Source organism: Gymnoscopelus braueri, assembly GCF_963280865.1.
Source record: "Gymnoscopelus braueri genome assembly, chromosome: 13".
NCBI lineage: Eukaryota > Metazoa > Chordata > Actinopteri > Myctophiformes > Myctophidae > Gymnoscopelus > Gymnoscopelus braueri.
In genome coordinates, this window is record NC_137615.1 from 26,929,468 (window position 1) to 26,949,083 (window position 19,616).

At 40.3% G+C, this 19,616-nt stretch overlaps 3 protein-coding genes across 3 annotated transcripts in view; all 3 read left to right on the top strand.

The window, feature by feature from the left end:
- Positions 1–3,741, top strand: part of LOC308099486 (PRKCA-binding protein-like) — a gene marked incomplete at its 5' end in the record, with an annotated part of 8,234 nt that extends 4,493 nt beyond the window's left edge. Inside the window, 6 exons of the mRNA XM_080448230.1 lie at positions 116–194; positions 478–490; positions 689–781; positions 938–988; positions 1,362–1,506; positions 2,207–3,741. Coding sequence (XP_080304356.1) covers positions 116–194; positions 478–490; positions 689–781; positions 938–988; positions 1,362–1,506; positions 2,207–2,469 — 644 coding nt within the window. The 3' untranslated portion in view covers positions 2,470–3,741. The remainder of the gene's footprint in view (positions 1–115; positions 195–477; positions 491–688; positions 782–937; positions 989–1,361; positions 1,507–2,206) is intronic.
- Positions 3,742–5,586: 1,845 nt separating this feature from the next.
- On the top strand, positions 5,587–14,596 carry LOC308098916 (phospholipase B-like 1). The gene is made up of 11 exons (XM_080447387.1): positions 5,587–5,758; positions 6,898–7,120; positions 7,276–7,359; positions 8,098–8,239; positions 8,784–8,924; positions 9,643–9,787; positions 10,181–10,381; positions 10,877–11,017; positions 11,839–12,024; positions 12,987–13,093; positions 13,596–14,596. Exons 1-11 carry the CDS (start codon positions 5,683–5,685, stop codon positions 13,770–13,772), a joined length of 1,623 nt encoding a protein of 540 aa, XP_080303513.1. The 5' UTR covers positions 5,587–5,682; the 3' UTR covers positions 13,773–14,596.
- Positions 14,597–15,394: 798 nt separating this feature from the next.
- On the top strand, positions 15,395–19,616 carry LOC308098330 (uncharacterized protein). Its single transcript, XM_080446640.1, has 3 exons — positions 15,395–15,541; positions 16,650–16,829; positions 19,035–19,616. The coding sequence occupies exons 1-3, from the start codon at positions 15,406–15,408 to the stop codon at positions 19,358–19,360; spliced, it is 642 nt and encodes a 213-aa protein (XP_080302766.1). The 5' UTR covers positions 15,395–15,405; the 3' UTR covers positions 19,361–19,616.

Consider the following 19,616-nt stretch of genomic DNA (forward strand, 5'->3'; position numbering starts at 1 on the left):
CCAAAGTATTGGACTGCCCGACAAACGAGTGTCCAAAAGTAATTGGCCACTTTCAAGCCTCTGGAAAAATCACACTTATTTGGTTGATGCTTCATGATCATTCTAATTCTTTCAGCATTTGGGGATGTGTTCTCGGTTATTGGCGTACGGGAACCCCAGGCTGCAGCCAGCAGCCTGGGAGGACCATCAAGCCTGTGAGTACAGGATAGAGTGTAGAGCATTTAATGCTTAATGTTTTGGGGAACACTTAAGCACACTGTTTATAAAATATGTGAAATTATTTAATCATTGGTGTATTTTCTTGAAATTTTTAGTTTTGATCTGTTTGGACTGCATTATTTGATGTCCTCGAGGAGTTTTGAATATTTGCTTTGTAAATGTGGTCCTATTGTTTTGCTGTACCTAATCCATCTGAAATCTCTTCAATGCAGGTCAATGGGTAGGCATTTAATGTGAAGGGTGAATCTTGTTTGACAGATCTCCACCAGTTGTGTGTGGCACCTTTTGTAGTTAGTTAGTTCATGGATAGCAAATTGGCACAATGCATAATAGCCAACCAATAGATCAACTTGACCAGTTGCCTTTTTTGTAGTGGTGGGTTCCTCTCCCACTTTATCTGTAAAATCAAATGGCAGTCAAAACCATGCCCTGTCACACTTATTGTAAGTTATTGTTTTCTGTTGAACAGATGCTTCATGACCTGAACACGTACCTTCACAAGGCCATACCAGACACCAAGCTTACCATCCGCAAGTACCTGGATGTCAAGTTTGAATATCTAGTGAGGACACATCACCATGCACAATTCATATTTTATTATACATCTGAAATGTTTAACGTTTTTCTTTATGAGATGAAGGCAACATGTTTTATAGCTTTACTGTAAGTTAAATGTTGCTTTGCCTGATTACAGTATTCATTCCCTTGTGTTTTTAAGTCATACTGCCTGAAGGTGAAGGAGATGGATGATGAAGAGTACAGTTGCATTGTGAGTAGCCTTATAAAGACCATCAGAGTTTAAAGCTGCACTGTGTAACTTTCCTGTTCACCCGAGTAGAGTATTTTTTCCCCACTGAGCTTATAGAGCCTGCCTGCTTGCTCTGTGGAGAAATTGAATTTTGACCTTCAGGTCAAAATTCATGTCTAAACAGGATCGTGTCAAAGGTTGTGTCCAATATATAAGACATACAGTAAATGGATAAAAATACATAATAAACCTTTTTTGTGAGTTTTTTGAGAGATTGTGTGCATGTGTGTATGCAGTAAGACATACATTGGATCTGTCTCAGTGAACACCTCCATCTTGTAAATATCCTCATCAATACTTAAAGTCCTGGTCGTGATTATGTTTGTTCCCTCAGGCCATGGGAGAGCCCATGTATCGTGTCAGTACTGGTAACTACGAGTACCGTCTGATACTGCGGTGTAGACAGGAGGCTCGGGCACGCTTCGCCAAGATGAGGAAGGACGTGCTGGAGAAGATAGAACTTCTGGATCAGAAACATGGTCTGTTCTTTTCATCTCTCCTTACTGTATATCTTTTTCTTTTTAATTCCCTTACCCTATTGACACGTGTAATAACATAATAGGGTTTCTAAGAATTTATAAATCAAGACAAAATTAACAATTATTCAACTGTTCAATTGTTTTGGTTCACTTCCTGCAGCTCTAGTTTTCTCTAGAGGGGAGCGATAAAGCATTTGTCAAGACTACAGACATAAAACTAGAATAAATCACCGTAAAACAATTCTATTCAGTTAATAAATGCAGAAAAAACATAGTGGTGTAAAAGTATATTTTTAACAAAAATGGATGTATCTTGTTTGAGAAAACAAACCGCTTTGTTTTTTCTAAATAGCAAGACACGTTAGTTCGTCTCTCAAGGCATATTAATTCATCTGTAACGGCTATATTAAGCCTCATCAAGTTCTGATCATTTGTATATTTCATTTAGAACTTGGAGCCGAGTTCGGATTTTTCGAGTTTCCGAGTTCTGTTGTAAAACTTTCGTCAAACTTTCTTCAGTTCGGCAAGCCCTTCCGAAGCCGAAAAAAGCATTTGTCGTTGTTTGAAGTATGCTGCAGCCTTTAGACAGTTGATTTTCGACTGAGTCAGCCTGTCACTTCATCGCATCTTCTGACTTCTATGTACCCCCCTGCACACACACATCTTCCCCTTCCTTCCCCCCTCCTTCATCCCTCTCCAGTCCAGGACATTGTGTTCCAGCTACAGCGCTTTGTGTCGGGCATGTTGCGATACTACGACGAGTGCTATGCAGTTCTGAAGGAGGCAGATGTCTTCCCCATCGAGGTGGACCTCTCCCGCACCATGATCAACTATGGCGGCCAGGCCAACTCCTATGCAGAGGATTACGAGGAAGAGGAAGAGGGCAGTGGAGGAGAGGAAGGAGGGAGCAGTGCAGTCAGACAAGCAGAAAACGGTGCTGAGAAGCTCATTGATGATGAGTGACTGATATGAGGGCCGTGTTGGCCGGTCCTGTGGAGAGTAAGTCTACCACTGAAACCCCTGTTCTTCACTTTGCAGCAGATGATCTCAATGCACTCATCCAGCAATGATCTTTGTGAGTTTTACATTGTATGACAGATGGAATGGTTAATATTGTCAACACACTGGAGTTTACGCCTGGAAAACCCTGCTATATCACTGAATCCTGTTTGCACTGGAATGTCTCTCGATAAATACATCTCAGTGATGTACAGTACAGTAGACAATATCATACAAATACTTAAATTAGTCATAGATTACATACTTGTACTTTACACAGTATTTGAACTTTACTCTTAATTTATATTTGAATAACCATTCATCATAATAGCTTTATCAATCCCTGTTAGTTTTTGTTTCATGGGAAAGTGGTCATAATTTTGGGGCATAGCTGTGCTTCAGACATCAGATGACTGCTTAATGAGAGCCAGAGTGTGAGATTTTTAGAAATTGATCCTATTCTAAAATGAAGGGTGTGAGTGGTCTCTGAATGCTTCAGAGTAACTAGATGAGTGCATGTGTAGTGCCTTTTTCAGTCTATTTTGAATCAAGTCTGATCTCTGATGGAGTCTCGACTGTTTTGCAATGTGTAAAACACTATGGATTGGTGATATGTTGACATTTAGCATCTTAATCTTAAGGGCCATCCACAGCAAGCACTATAACTAGATCGTTCACCACTGTCATATAGTCGTGGTATGGAGTATGGACTCTGACATCCACTTGAGTTTGAACGATTTGAAAGCAGTCTTCATAGTTATAGTTATATTGCTTGGTGTGCAGCCCATTATTCCTTATACTGAGTCTGCGTCACAATCTTGGCAGAAAACAATCTTTATTTGTCCTTAACTGACCTAAAAATATAGGGACATTATGACAAGTGACTGGACAATTAAAATAAAGTCAAAGTAAAAAATAGTCTTCTATGAAATGATAAAATAAGTATTATGTTATTTGCTGCTGAACACTGGCCCACTTAAAAGTGTGTATCCAATTAATCTTTCGGGAAGAGAAATATTGACACCTCCAAAATAATTGCAATTGTCCAAAAATCCAAAGGAAAAATGTAGGATGGAAACATAAGTAGCCTAATAAATGTGATACCTGGCTAAAGCAGTGTGCAGGATTTTGCTGTTTGTGGGGGATTGACGTATTGTGAGAAAACTGTTGGATACATTATAAGAAATATTTATAAAGGGGAAATGTGTGATTTGATTTGAGCTGTGTTTTTGACCAAATGAAGACGATTTTCATTCTGAGCCACATTGATGTTACATTTCCAGTTAAATGTTTTCTTAGTTTTGGTCTGCATTTAAGCATTTTAGAAATCAGTAAAACTGTGGACAAACCATTATATTGTTGGTTGAATAGAATGCAACGTTTTTGTCGGAATAGACATATCGGTCTGCTTTGAAGGACTTTTATATGTGTACTGTTGAATATGTTAATATCAGTATGACATCATTATGTACACTTAAATTATTTTCTCTCCACCTTTGTTGATTTCAGCTTGCTTTACTTGGTGTTGCTCTGTGTTGGAGTCGGACAAAATTGTCGCTCTGTTGATTTAGCGTCTTAACCACTTGAACAATAGCATCCCTATGCTGGGGGGACCATTTGCCGAAAATAGCAGATCCACCACGCGTTGCAACGTGACGCGTTTTGAGCTTGTAGATCGGATATTTTCGGCAATGATATTTGGTGTAGAGGAAAAAAGGAGCAGACCAAGTGCAGACCCGGTATTCATTTACTAAGTAGCCTATGTGTATATATATATACACACATTTTCCTCTTCATGTTGAAATATTTGAATTAGACATTGTAGATATGATTCCAGCTTGCCACTTGGGGGCAGTGTCATCACAAACTGAAATAAATCTCTTGACACCTTTTGAAAATAACATTTTTCAACTCTGTTTAAGCTGATGGTTAGGTTTAAAGTCCCTAGTGAGGATGAGGCTAGGTTTTAAGTTAATAAAAAAAGCTAAAAGCATTTTATTTTGTCATGTGCTAATTCTTAATACTTTCACCAAAACAGTTGTTAAGGTGAAAATGTGAAGAGTAGCTTTCCCAGAAGTAACAATTATGGATGACTTGTAGGAGTGCACGTTACATTGTTGCAGGAAAAGCTTCTGTTTTTCTTCTGTTCTCTTCCACTGGAATGTATTCATTGAAAGGGACCTATGTGTGTCTTATATTTTTTGTTTACACATGAGTTCCTAGAGAATTATATTGGTTTAAGTAGTGGTATAATTACTTCTTTTTTTTTCCCCATCTGGGGTGGTACGTTTTTCTGTCCTCCCATATTTACACATACCTGTCACCACCTAACGTCAGTCAGAGTAAACTCGTGACATTGATTTTATTTATTCCTTTAGATTACGAGTCCTCGATGGGAGGCTAGCCAACCTAGCCTGACACTCAGCCTGAATTTTCATTTCGTTTCACTCCATTATTCATTCATTCATTCATTCATTCATTCATTCATTCCTGAATGCTAGGCAAAGGATTCAGGGGGTGGAGCCAGGCTATAGTCAACCAGGAATCGTTCTGAATAGGCTCTATGCACAGCAGCTATATTGGAAATAAACTGGGCCTCTTCTTACTTCCTTCACAGGTGTTACCACTGATACTAATTAAGGCTCTGTTCCATTCTGGTCAAACAGAGTCAGGGTATTGTTGTCTCACTGGAAACACTCTGCTACACCAGTGGGTCTCAAAGTGTGGTCCAGGGACCCTCATGGTTCCTTGAGGGGGTTCCAAATTGCCCCTTACAGTGTACAAATGGAACCAAATGGACCCTTACGGGTACAAATGGAACCAAATGGACCCGTAAGGGTCCATTTGGTTCCATTTGTACACTCTCAGAGTTATGTGGGTCCTTGAAATTAAAAAAAGTTTGAGAACCACTGTGCTACATGAAATGGAACAGAGCCTTCATTAGTATAATTGGTAACACCTGAAGAAACTAAGGAAGAGGCCCAATTTCCTTCCAATATGGCTGCTGTGCGTAGAGCCTATTGTATCCACCAATAAGGGAACCTTCCTCAATCTTTAGGGACTTTCAGGTTTCAACTCCCTTGTGTTTGGTTCATAGGCAGCTAAGTTGACGATCTTTCGACGCAACAGTTGCTCTTTTGCCACGAAGAGCATTTTATTTTTGACTACAAGCAAAATATGTTTTTAAAGAAGAGGTTGTATATCGTTGTTTTATTAAATATGGCCGTGGTCTTCGCCAGTGCTCACACTGACAGTAAGTATACCGCATTACCATAATAAATCATTTAGTCCAGGTTTAAGCTGTGAAGTTGCTAGCGTAATGTATTCTTCTACCTGCTAATTTTACCAGTGTTCTCGAACCATGCGAATGATTCCACAATCACAATCATATAACAGTGATGTTGTAGTTTTTGTTTGCCTTGCCTTGCATTGCATGCATGCACAACATGCAAGTATAGGCTACATAACTTGTAACTTGTGCCACCGCTGCACACTAGCTGCCACTCTACAGCGACGAATACATGAAGTGGTGGGCACCAAGTGGGCATTTAGACTAGTAACTCTGGGCACCTCAGTAGAATGGGCATGTGGTGTAAATCCTAACTCTGGGTAAATCCGGGCACGAAAAACAGAGTGGCCACCGGGAAATCTGGGCACCAAAACAGAGTGGGCACTTGGTAAATCTAGGCACAAAAACATAGTGGGCACCGGGAATAGTTAGTTTGTCTTAAACATTAAGCTTATTTTATTTCAGTAGTAGTAGGCTGACTTTGTAACTGTTAAAATTCAGGTCTGAGTCCATGACTACTACAAAGATGACTTTACATAATACTGATTGAAGCTGAGCGCTGACTAAAGCATATTTTTACAGTAATTTGCCTAAACAAAGAAGCATTGATGTTTGGTAAGTCACTCAAAAATTGAATGGTGGGGCACTCCACTGCATTTGAATAACTGCCCCATACCAGTCTTCCACCCAGGCAATTCATTCTGTGTGAATGACCCAGTTTAGTAGTAGTTTTGAGGTACAGTATAAGTAATATGGACACATAAACATTTTGTTGTAAGTAACACAACAGGAAGGGTAGCTGTCACTATGTTTATTAAAGTATTTAGTATATCACATAAAACATAAAGAGTCTTACAATTTGTTAATCAGAGTAGTGCCCAGTCTTACGCCCAGTCTTTTCTCTAAAAAGTGCCCAGTCTTCCAGAACAAATGTGGAACCCAGACTTCTCTTCTGTTTACCCCAGTGACCTAATTCCTGTAGTGCTAAATGCCCCCAAATCATGCCCATTTACTAGCCTATGATTGTTGTAAATCTATACCATAGTGGCCCTACCACCTATTTTAATGGGTGTATGTTCATTATGGTTCTTGATCATTTTCAGAGATGACATCGGCCACAGTGTATTGGGATCCCACTCACAAGACTGTCCTACTGAAAGAGGGTGTCATTGAGACAGAGGGGGATGCATATGGATACCTCAATGACACCCTCTTCAGCTCTGGCTGGAGTGTTTTAGAGATTCGTGCAGGATATGGGGAGACACCTGAGCCAGATGAAGTCACTTTCTTCCTAGCTGGGTACCTTGAAGGCTTCCTCACTGCCCAGTAGGTATCCTGAATATACAGCCATACACCTACATATCAATGAAACATTACTGGAAATCCTGCAAAGTAGTAAAACCACTAGTATACAACGTTCTGTAAGCTATGCTTCGCTCTTTTGATGTGTATTACCAAATTAAGATTTGTCACTCCAACAGGCAGATGATCGACCACTATGCCAATATGTACCCGCAGCTGATCAGCAGCCCAGAGGTCTTAAGCGCAGTTCAGAGCTTCATGAAGTGAGTTTGGTGGTGCTCCTTTGTATCACCACGCCCTTATAAACTGACACATTTCACTGTCTCTTCTAGTTCTATATCATTATATCAAAAGTTATTTGGTAAGACTCTAGCTTGTGCTACAGTCAGCTCATATGACATGATGCCAAACAGGGAAGCTCACTCTGTAATGGGAGTAGATAGTTTGGCCTGACAATAAGCATATTGTCTAATAAGACTGACTGCATTAGCAGGGATGCTTTTTGGATGCATTCTCATGGGCTGACTAGAGCTATGGGGAGGGGGACCTTTGTTAATTGTACAGAGGAATTTCAGTTTCAGCTTTACCCAGCTGATAGCTGCTCAGATGGTCATGATGACAGGTAGACATGGGCGTACTGAGAGGCAAACCGGTGACCATGGGTTACATTACATTGTTTTATTTCTTGTGAGTTACAACATTTCAATCATTAAAAATGCCTTCTGGGTTTTTTCAAAATATGTTATGAAGCTAAGAAAAACTATTCAGAACTTATTCAGGCTGTTGCCAAACCTTGGCATAGTGAATATGTTACACCAATCAAAGTATAGCAACTGACTGCCGAATAAGTCACATATTCTGAGCATAGTAAACTCCACTTCTCAACTTCACTATCATTTAGTATTTGGATATGCAGATTATGGAAGTACTGAAAAATAGAAAGAGGAAGAGCAAAAACCACCATGGACACTTCAGGACACTTCACATTGTTTTGCTTTCAGGAAGCAGGACATGTGGACGAGGGAACAGGTGAAAATGAATAAGAGTTCGGATCCTCTGTGGCGACACACAGGGTTCATAGTGGCTCAGATGGACGGACTCCAGGCTGGAGTTGCACACTGGGCCAAGAAACAAGGGAAGAAGGTCTGTCGAATTCGTTTAAAGGCACTGCTTGTTTCAAGAGTCAACTCAGAAAATCTTTATTATGTTATTATTACACAATCAGCATGAAATGTAAATGTATTATCACCATGAAGAACAAAGGGATGTGGTCTTTTGTCAAGAAAGGCCTTTAATAATACACAAACAAAGTCCTATAGAGTTGGTTCCAAATGATGGTGAAATAAATTGTGTTCAATAAGCACACAGTGCTTATTGAAATGTGTTTATTACACATTTTTACACTGTGTCATTCTATTTATTTTGGGTATGTGTTGACCTTGACACCTGTCAGAATTCAATTTAAATCTTAGTCAAATTATAAAATCTAAAATGTTTCTCTTTCTTGCTGCTTCCAATCTCATGACCAATTATAAAGAACCATATGAGACCACTTTACAAATAAATTAGTTGTCTTGGGTAGATCAAGGGAAAATTAACTATGTGTCGACTCTCTCCTGCTCTTTCCATATTCTGTAAATCTTCCGCGTGTTAACTAACAGCTGTCTATCTGGTTTCCTTCCCACAGCCCCTGTCCATGTTTTCTATCCAGTTCCTGAATGCAGTGGGAGACCTCCTAGATCTGATTCCAGCTCTGGTTCCCAACTCCAATCATCCCCTCGGAGACTTCCATCTACCAGCGATGGGACACTGCTCTGCACTGATAAAGGTCGGCTTGTTTCTCAAAGTTTCTCTTCTCCAGAATGTTGGTAACACGTTCTTTATCAATATACCTATTTTACTCATTATTTCAAACATGTATTTTAACCTCATGAAGTATTTCTATTCTTGGGCAAACATTTGACAAGCAGATCTACATGCTCACAATGCGTTGCAACGTGACGTGTTGTGAGCGTTTAGATCGGCTATTTTTGGCGAAGAGATTAGTGTAGAGGAGAAAAAAGGAGTGGACGAAGTATAGAGCTCTGGGGGACCCCGGTCAACTAAGTACAGTATATAGGGGTTAAGTGGTTAACATGACTGAATAAAGTGTCTTCATATACAGCAAGCTCTAACCCTTTTCATCTTTCAAAGTGGAATAATATTATGGGTCTCCAATATAGCACAGAATGTGCCTTTTCTGATGTTGAGCTCCTTTAACTTCAACAAAGGCACAAAGACACTTTGTGGGTGCAACATTAAATAATGAATAAATAAAAGCACTTTGTTCGTTGACATGGAATATGTAACATTGACCCTTTGAGTGATCCTTTGAACTCTGACCCTAGTTGTTAGATACAGTGAGGAGTACTGTGTGATATGTCTGTTGTTTGTGTACTGTGTCATTGACGCAAATTCCAATTACCACTGTTGACATGACAATGCAAGACAACATTTTGAATCTTAGCCTTCATTAATGCTTCTCTGTCAACCTTCCTTTGCACCAGATGTTGCCAGGCTTCGAGAACCTACTGTTTGCCCATTCCAGCTGGTACACTTATGCGGCCACCATGCGCATCTATAAACACTGGGATTTCCATGTCACTGAGCCCCACACGGCCACCGGGAAACTCTCGTTCAGCAGCTACCCTGGTAGGTCAAAGACCCTCTTCAACAACATGACCTTTTTGGGAGTATACACTGTATGGGGGGCTCTCATGGTTCTCCCCTCTCTATGTTGTTCTACCCTGTAACATATAGCCTCCTTATTAATACAAGGCTATATGTTACAGGGTAGGAGAGATTTTTCTTTAAAAATAACACTAACAAGTTGTTTGTGTTATTTTGAAAGAAAAGTGTTCACAGGGTTGAATTCTTCTTTTAGAATGTATTTTACTGGTGAACATTGAATAAAGAGAGTGGTTTATCAGCTGTCTTTTCTTTACCCATTGTTGTCTCTTTCCCTCTGTCTGTCTCTCTGTGTCACTCCCCGTCCCTTCCTCACTTGCCCTCAATCTCCTCTGCCCTTCTCCAACCCTCTCCTAGGTTTCCTGGTATCTCTGGATGACTTCTATCTGTTGGGAAGTGGTCTGATGATGACCCAGACCACCAACAATGTCTTCAACTCTTCCCTCTTGTCCCTCATCATCCCCCAGAGTCTTTTAACATGGCAGAGAGTGAGACTGGCTCACAGCCTGGCAAATACTGGGGAGGAGTGGGCCAAAACCTTCTCTAGGCACAACTCCGGTGAGCAGATAGAGCATAATATAGTTGTGAATACAGTTGTGCATACAGCGTGGAACTGTTCGGTGGTAACCATTGTAGAATCTCCTCTTGATGCGTACTGTATACCCAAAAAGCTATCTCTGATTAATACTGCAGAAAGATCTTGAATATACAAATGATCTGATCATTAAAAAAAACATACAATAAGTCAATAGTTGAATATGCATAATAAAGGAAATACATATTCTGAAAAGGTGTTATGCACATCAAACAATAATGCAAAACATATTTATGGATCCTTTCCATGTACAGTACCCATGGTTGAGATTTCAGTTCCGTTTTTCTTTTTCTCAGTTCACGGTTAGCTGGAAGTCAAGTCTTGTCAACTGATATGTGGTTCATTAGAAAGTATCTTTCCAACTTCCTACCCTCAACTTCCACAATGGTTGTACTGTAAGGCCCTTTGGATAAGAGCACTCACCAAATAATATATGATATGTGACCTTTGTGTTCTAGGTACATACAACAATCAGTACATGGTGGTGGACCGCAGCAAAGTGAAGCTCGGCCATAGTATCGACGATGGTGCTCTGACAGTGGTGGAGCAGATCCCAGGACTGGTGGAGTTCTCTGACCAGACACAGACTCTACGCAGAGGTAGAGTAAGACACAGACATACCACAGAGTTAAAGTTATACAATGCAGAATCCCAAATAACGATTTTTAGCAACCTCTGCTGGTCACTACCGTCACTGCATACAATTTCCGTAATCCTCGATTACCCAGAATTCCATTCGTTTTCACCGGAAGCCGGAAGCGTTTCAAAAAGCGATCTTTTAATTGTTTTATACTATCTACGGATCGTTTCTCTTAGCCAGTGGAGCATTAGTTACCATGAGCTGTGCTTTCTTTTTCTGTTCTTTTTCGATCTTCCAATCCTACATTATCTTAACATCAGCGTGAGGTTCCTTTTTGTTATAGCGCGGTAGTTCCTGGCCAAACAGGAAACCGTTGCGGTAGTTCCTGGGGACGTCGGCCACGACGTCATGACGTTGGCCAGGAACGTCATTTCCCCGGGAAAGTCCCCCCAGTCCACTTTCAATAGAAAATATATAAATAAAAGGCTTCCGGGGGTGAAATTCACGGAGTGGGTGTTGTGAAACTTTTGCCACTCGCAAAAGATATACAATTTAACTTTAGTTTTGTTGAAAACGTTACCTAGTATTACTTTAACTTTACTGCACTTTTTATTTTATTTTATTTTTATCACAAGTAATGGCAAATTTTGCTTTATTAATCATTTCGTTGAATCATGCATCCATACTAGTAACTCATAATAAATGCAATAACAGTAAATTGATATCAAAACAAATCAGTGGTAAGGGGTCAGAGATTTCCCTACGGGATCAGTTAAGTTTTATCTTATCTTATCTCCCCCCATTCTCTCTTGCTCTCATCTCTTGTCTCTTTCCTCCCAGGCTTCTGGCCATCCTACAACGTCCCTTTTCACCACAAGGTCTACATGATGAGTGGCTATGGAGAGATGTGGAAGGAGTTTGGAGACGACTTCTCTTATGACCTCTGCCCCAGAGCCAAGATCTTCCGCCGTGACCAGGCTGTGGTCAAGGACCTGGACTCCCTCAAGTACATCATGAGATTCAATGGTGTGTGCTCCTTTCTCATTTTTCTCATTATTGCAGCTAGTGGTAGCTTTGACTCCTCGTGTTCAACTGAGTCAGTGGGGTTGTTGTTGTTGTTTTTGTTTTTCTTCATGTCGTTGCTGTAGGGCAGAAACCTTGTATCTCCATATTTCAACTTTTTATGTTTTTCCATAAATGAATGCCCTACTTCATCGTACAAGAGTGTCAAGAGTGTACAAGAGTAAATAAGCAAAATGTAAATAGTAAAAATAGATGATCTACAAGCTTGCAACACATTGTGAGCTTGTACTGTAGATTGTTGTCAAAGTAAAAAAGGTTTTGGACAGGTTTCCACCCGACAGCGACGATATTCAAGTTGAACATCCGGGGGGTGATAGGAAACGTTCTTTTGCAGCAAGGAATTAAGTGCTAGCACTTGACAAAAGAAAAAATACTTTTCTTGAAAATAATTCAAAGATACTGATTTTTGTTTTTTATTGTTGAAATGTTTTGGGCCTTAATGTAGTTCATCTACAGGAACCTCTGATGCTTAAGCTCCAATGCGGGATATCGTGATATGAGACTAGATATGGTCTGGGATTTTAATCACTTTGGCCTTTTTATACTTTCAAACATTGTAAAAAATGTAAAAGACAATTATTGTCACAAAGCTATATTATTGTCAAAATATCGATAGGGGTATTTGGTCAAACATCTTGTGATATTTGATTTTATCCCTATCGCCCAGCCTTATGATGATGACAATGACATGACAGTAGACTCACAGTAAATGCTGTGTATGCTACTAGTAATACAGGTTAGGTGTGCTCAATAGCAGAGTATTCAGAGCATTTTTAAGCAGTTGTACTTGTTATCATACTCAACCATGCACAGGGATAACATTACTTTTTTATAACTTTTTGTTTTGTCTAGTACTCTTCCGAAAGCTGCCTTATCTACTTGACCTTTGGCTTTTATTTTACCAGAGTACAAAAAGGATCCATACTCCAAAGGTGATCCCTGTAAGTCCATCTGCTGCCGTGATGACCTGAGGGCCACAAAACCTTCTCCAGGAGGCTGCTATGACACTAAGGTAGTAGCTCTGGCAACTTACAGAATGTGAAGGGTTTTCATATCTCCTAAAATACTACTGTATGGTTCTTCCCTGTCATCTATGGTGCTTCCTATGGTGCGTGTTTCCCTGTCTTCTATGGCACTTCCTATGGTGCTTCTCTGTCTTCTATGGCACCTCCTATGGTGCTTCCCCGTCTTCCATGGTGCTTCCTATGGTGCTTCCCTGTCTTCTATGGTTGAAACCAGAAACCACAGATTGAAATAGGAGTCTACGGTTGACCCAATAGCTGAGCGGTTATGGTGCATAACATATAAGGCACTAATGCCTGACAGTCAGTCCCCAGTTTGATTCCTGGCCAGCCAGACCATTTACTGCATGTCACTCCCCCATTCTCTCCATGTTTCCTGTCTCTCTACACTCTAGTATAATCAGAACACTTCAAAAGATGACTTAAAAAAAAAACCTGCAGCTTCTGACTTCACCTTTTGCCACTTTGGCTGCCTCCTGTTTCTCCACCCAGGTAACTGATTACTCCATGGCTGAGCAGTTCCACGCCGAGGCGTTAAACGGCCCCACAACACAAGACAATCTCCCTCCATTTGTTTGGGACAAGTTCAACAACACTGCCCACCAGGGCCTCCCACCTTACTACAACTTCACCTTCGTCAGCATGCAGCCCCGCCTCTTCATGCCCTGAGGTTTGTGTGTGTGTGTGTGTGTGTGTGTGTGTGTGTGTGTGTGTGTGTGTGTTTGACAGAACAAAGTGCGATCTGTTCTTTTTCCCTGTACTTTGCAAAAAAACGCAAAATCAATCACTTTAATTTACTTTTTAATCTTTGCTTGAATTTTTGCTGTCGATGGTACACACATTGCTGGAAGACCGCTGCAGGTATTGGTGATGAATTTCAGTCTCAGGGTGTTGTATCAGAAATTGTATTTTGAAATCACTAGAGATTTATTATTTATTTATATTATTTATTATTATTTATTTATTCTTAGTGACTCTTTCATAGTCTTTATGATTGCAATCATTTGTGCCTTGGAGTCAGACAATGAATCATCTCCCAGAAGGAAGTTGATCAGCATTTAAGGTCTTCATAGTGCAGTGGTTTCCAACCCTACTTGTAAGTTATTATTCACCTGGTTTACCAGTATAACTAGTCCTTGAATAGACAACTACAGTAGAATGCCAGGTTGGGTGCCAATGATACCTGTTGTGAAAGCAATTCAGTTGTATCAGTGGTCCGCGAGGACCACAGTTGGGAACAACACTCATAATGTATGCCTGTGAACACCATTGTTTTTTGCTTAATGAAACAATCATTTCAACGTCACACTCAGGGCTGTTGATAAACATTTTTCAAATCTATTTTAAAGCCATACTTTTGACTATGTTTTGTGTGAGCAAAACCAATGTCCTTGAAGTTTGTACTTTTTAGGTAGTATCTGTTTTCACGCAATGCTGCACTTTTGAAAATGTAATTTCCTATGCACATTGTTTATTAAAAACATTGAACTCTACCGTGACCTCCTTTGCCTCTCTTATGTGTTATTTTGCTTACATGACTAATTCCTTACTATAAAATGTAAGATTCACCATGTTTCACCAGGTGTGACAAAATGTATTTGTTTGAGTGGATTATTTTACAGTAGTTCAGCTGTGCCACACACTTTGTCCGACATGGAGTCATTTTAATTTTAGCCTGACATGAATGAAACTAGTCTCATTTGTATTTCTTCAGCTATGAGAAGAAGAACCAATACTTGAAACAGAAGTCACATGTGTGGTTTCTGAGTGACGGTATCTGTGCAAATAATTACTATGATATTCATGTTAATAATGTTATGCCACTAATAATACTAATAAAGCAATACAAAAGGGTGTATTTAAATGTGATTAGTTATGTCTGCAGAGGCAGTAGGTTATAATGTTAGAATTCTACCCTTCAATGAGCACCTGTGTCTACTTTTATATATATCTTGGTCCCCATCCCTGTCTCTGTTTCTCTCTACAGTATGTCTCTCTCTGTCTCTGTCTGTCTGTCTCTCTCTCTCTCTCTCTCTCTCTCGGCCCAGGGGACACATTTAGTGATTCACCCTTTCCTATGAATTAGAGGAACTGAAACGTCTGTTAGGGCCCTACTGACTTCACAAGTCATACCCCCTCATCCTTGTTTCTCTCTATCTCCTTGTATTTCAATTTAGTTCTCCACCCTTGTCTCATAGTATTAGTTGGTTTCACTACATGTAATTTTCTGCCTCAAACACAAGTGCAGCAGTGTTACCCTGCAGCAGACTCTACACAGAGCAGAACTGGCCTTGCCTTCACCATGGCCAGGAAGAATTGTCCTCCTGGCTTCAAGTGGGACAACCTCTGCAACGACTGTATCCAGGTACAGGTCCAGCTACAGCCACCGTCAGACACCAGACCCCAGCCTAGAGCTCCTCAGATTAAACCAACAACAGGTGAGTAGGCTACACATGAGTGGGTGGAGTTGTTCTAGTTGTCCAGTTGTCCACGTGAGTGGTGGAGTTCTAGTTGTCCAGTTTTCCTGATTTGTACTTCATCGTACAACAGTGTAGTTCACAACAATAACTCATTTTTTTTTTTTTTTTTTTTTTTTTTTTTTTTTAATTTTTATCCCGCGATTTTTGTAACCCATTTTTTTTCACCCGGTGCCAAATTCCTAAGTGATCCTGGGCACTACACCAGCCCTACACCAGTATTACACCTGTCACCCCACAGTAGGGAGGCCAGGGCCGAGCTCATGCTTCCTTCAGGCATGAGAGCCAACTGACCTTCTTGTCACCTGACAGGGGGGAGTTTCCCTGGTTGGACGTAGCGCGTGGAAGGAACACGTTATTCCAACCAGTTCCCTTCCCCTCCATCAGGCGCCCCGGCTGTCATGGGGGAGGCGGTATAGTGACCAGGATTACTACATGTTTTTGTGAGGGTATTAACTACCCTAGGAGACACGGGGAGAACATGCAAACTCCACACAGAGTAGGCCCTTTCGCCAACCCCACCTAGGGTATGGGCGCTGATGACGCGGAGGAGAAGACACGCCCCCAGTGCCCACAGCGTCCCCGGCGGGAATCGAACCCAGGACCTTCTAGCTGTGAGGCGACAGCGCTACCGACTGCGCCACCGTGCCCCCCTACAACAATAACTCATTTTAAACTAATTTGTTGTTTTCGGCCAGCAGGACCGTTATATTGTTAAGATGTTATTATTATTTAGCATGTTGTTTTGACTTTTGACAGATAATACTGTAGGTTCATTGTTTACCTGGTATCCTAGTTTCTCTCTGCAACTCTATGTGACTATTTACCTTGTTGATTATTGGCTAGAGTCCATGCTTACTCTGCTTATTCCGATCTTGCACTAGATAAGAGTGTCTACTAAATGCCTATTGTAATTGTAGCTGATGATATGAGCTGCATCTCCTCAGCTGCAAAAAAAAGAAATAAATTTAAGTTATCTTATTTCTCCTGAGCAATAAAACTCATGTGTACATGCATAAACGTTTCTTTCTGAAGTGGGATTTTAAATCTTCCAATCTTTTCCATCCAGAATCAACCCTTCCGGTTGTTGTGCCATTGAGAACCACTGATGCTGTGATCCAGGCTGATTCCCTGGTGGTCCTGAGTCCTGCTCTGTGGGTCTCTGTATTGGCAATCGTAGCCGGGTCCAGCCTGGCTCTGGCCCTGTGGTTCTTCATTTACAGACGACACGCCAGGCATCGCCGCACAGGTAATGACATATATAATACACTGTTGGCTGATGTACAGTATACTATTATACAAATCATTTGGGATATACTATAATAGACACACCTGCGCACACACACACACATACACATACACATACACATACACACATATATATATATATATATATATATATATATATATATATATATATATATATATATATATATATATATATATATATACTACGTGTGTATTTTGACAGCAGACCAGGTTTGTTATAATGTAATGGGATATTTTCAAAAGGATTACTGTATACCTGCAGACAAAACTGTCACTTCCCATGCGTCCAGACAATAGACCATGTACCACAGGCAAAATATAGTTAAGGACACATATAAGTGTAAATAAGTTTGTTTAAATTTTATGTCCGGAAATATAGAATGTAATGTGACATATACCGTATATTACAGTAACAGACCAACTCTCGCTACGTGCACAGACGTCAGATTGATGTGCAGGACAGGGTCAGACTGGGTGGACCATATGCATATCAGCAGTGGTGGAATTTAACGAAGTACTTTTACTTAAGTACAATTTTGAGGTATTTGTACTTTACTTGAGAATTTCCAATACTTCCAAACTTCTACTCCACTACTTCTCAGAGGCAAATATTGTACTTTTACTCAACTACAATTATTTGATTTGAATTATAATAGTTACCTTTCAGATATAAATCATGATATTATAAAACATACATTAACCACTTCAGCCCTGTTTCATACCTAGGCTATTTGAAATAGTAGATCTACAAGCTCACAGATCGGCTATTTTCAAACATTTTAGTACTTTTACTTTTGGTACTTTAAGTGCATTTTGATGTCAATACTTTTGTAATATTCCTGGCCTGGGCTTCAGTAACCTGTGCATCATGAACTCTAGGGGAACTTGATGTGTGTTTGAGGTTTTATTTCAGCCTATTCTAAATTTGTATCAACAATAATGCACACAGTACCCCCCGCACGGTGGTAGCTAGCAAGAAGGAAGTGGGGCAGTAGCAGCAGGCAGTTGGGGTGAAGCGTGACATGCATCACCCTAGAAAATCCACAGTTTCTGTTCTCTTCTCCTCTGGGGTCCCGTGGGACAGCCCCATCCCTCAGCAGCTATTCTAGTCTGAACACACATCCGTTAGTTGCAGAGAGGACACACATACGTTCATCACACCACAAAAGCTTTAAAACACACTCACTCACTGTCGCACTCATAATCACATGCTTAAATTACTGCATGGCATGCTTTCGCTTGTACCATCTGCAGTGGTGGAAAAAGTACTCAAATTCTTTACTTAAGTAAAAGTACCAATACTGCAAAATAAAAATACTCTGTTACAAGTAAAAGTCCAGAATTCAAAATTTACTTGAGTAAAAGTACAAAAGTATTGGCATCAAAATGTACTTAAAGTACTGTTTGAGATCTACAAGCTCACAACGCGTCGCATTGTGAGCTTGTAGATCTGCTATTTTCAAATAGCCTATGTATGAAATAGGGCTAAAGTGGTTAATGTATGTTTCATAATATCATAATTTATATCTGAAAAGTAACTAGTAACTAAAGTTTTCAAACAATTGTAGTGGAGTAAAAGTACAATATTTGCCTCTGAGATGTAGTGGAGTAGAAGTAAAAGTATTGGAAATTGGAAATACTCAAGTAAAGTACAAATACCTCAAAATTGTACTTGAGTACAGTACTTAAGTAAATGTACTTAGTTACTTTCCACCACAGACCATCTGTGTATTTACTGCTACTATGTGTGCGTGCAACTTCACTGTGGAGACAAGAGGCTTGTATGGAAAGGCAGATGCTCTAAATGCCATTACTCTATGAGGCAGCTTCATTGCTTACCCTCTGTTTATCAATAGGGCTTTATCCATATGATACTCAGGAATGTTTAAATTAAGTTTAAATTAGAGGAATTTATCTTTGTCCATTAAGCTTTAGAAATGGTCTCTTAACCTTAACATGCAGAATGATATATATATAAATATATATATATATATATATGAACAGTTTTCCTTAAATGTTATTATGGCTGAGAGAGACAGAGAGAGAGACAGAGACAGACAGAGAGAGAGAGAGAGAGAGTACTGCCGTACTATTTGCAAACGGCTAATTAAGTATTCAATCAAGTCAATCAATACAGTATCTGACGTCCATCATTACATTGCGCGCTGTCTTTTCTCTACTGCAGATGACGCAGAGCCTACACTTGATTCTCCTGCCAACGCAGGGCCTATTGTCAAAATCCAACCACCACCTTTAGAGAGAAACGCTTGCACATACGTGTTCCACACAGCAACAGAGACCCCTCCACTCTGTCCTCACGTGAATGGTGGGGCCCAAAAAGGCGTGAAGGAGCACGACTGGGGCAGCGCCACCTATGGGGGACCCCCACAGCATGGAGGGACAGAGGGGGGCGGAGGCCTGGTTGTGTGCAGCACATTCAGAGAGCACAGGATTCCACTTCCTGCCACAGAGCTGGGGGACACTGCGTTGGTGACAGCCAAAACCCCATAGTGTGTGTGTGTGTGTGTGTGTGTGTGTGTGTGTGTGTGTGTGTGTGTCAGTGCAGGTTTATGGCCATTACAGATTTGTGACAATCCTGTGGTTTGAGTGTGTATATTTGTTTGTGTATAAAATGTGCGTATTTGTGGATGTGTACATGAGCGCGCGTGTATTGATTTGTGATCAGGCAAGAATTATTTTTCGATTGTTTGCCTTGTAATTTTGACTGGCACTGTGTGCCATTTTATAACCCAGTCTATTTTTTTGT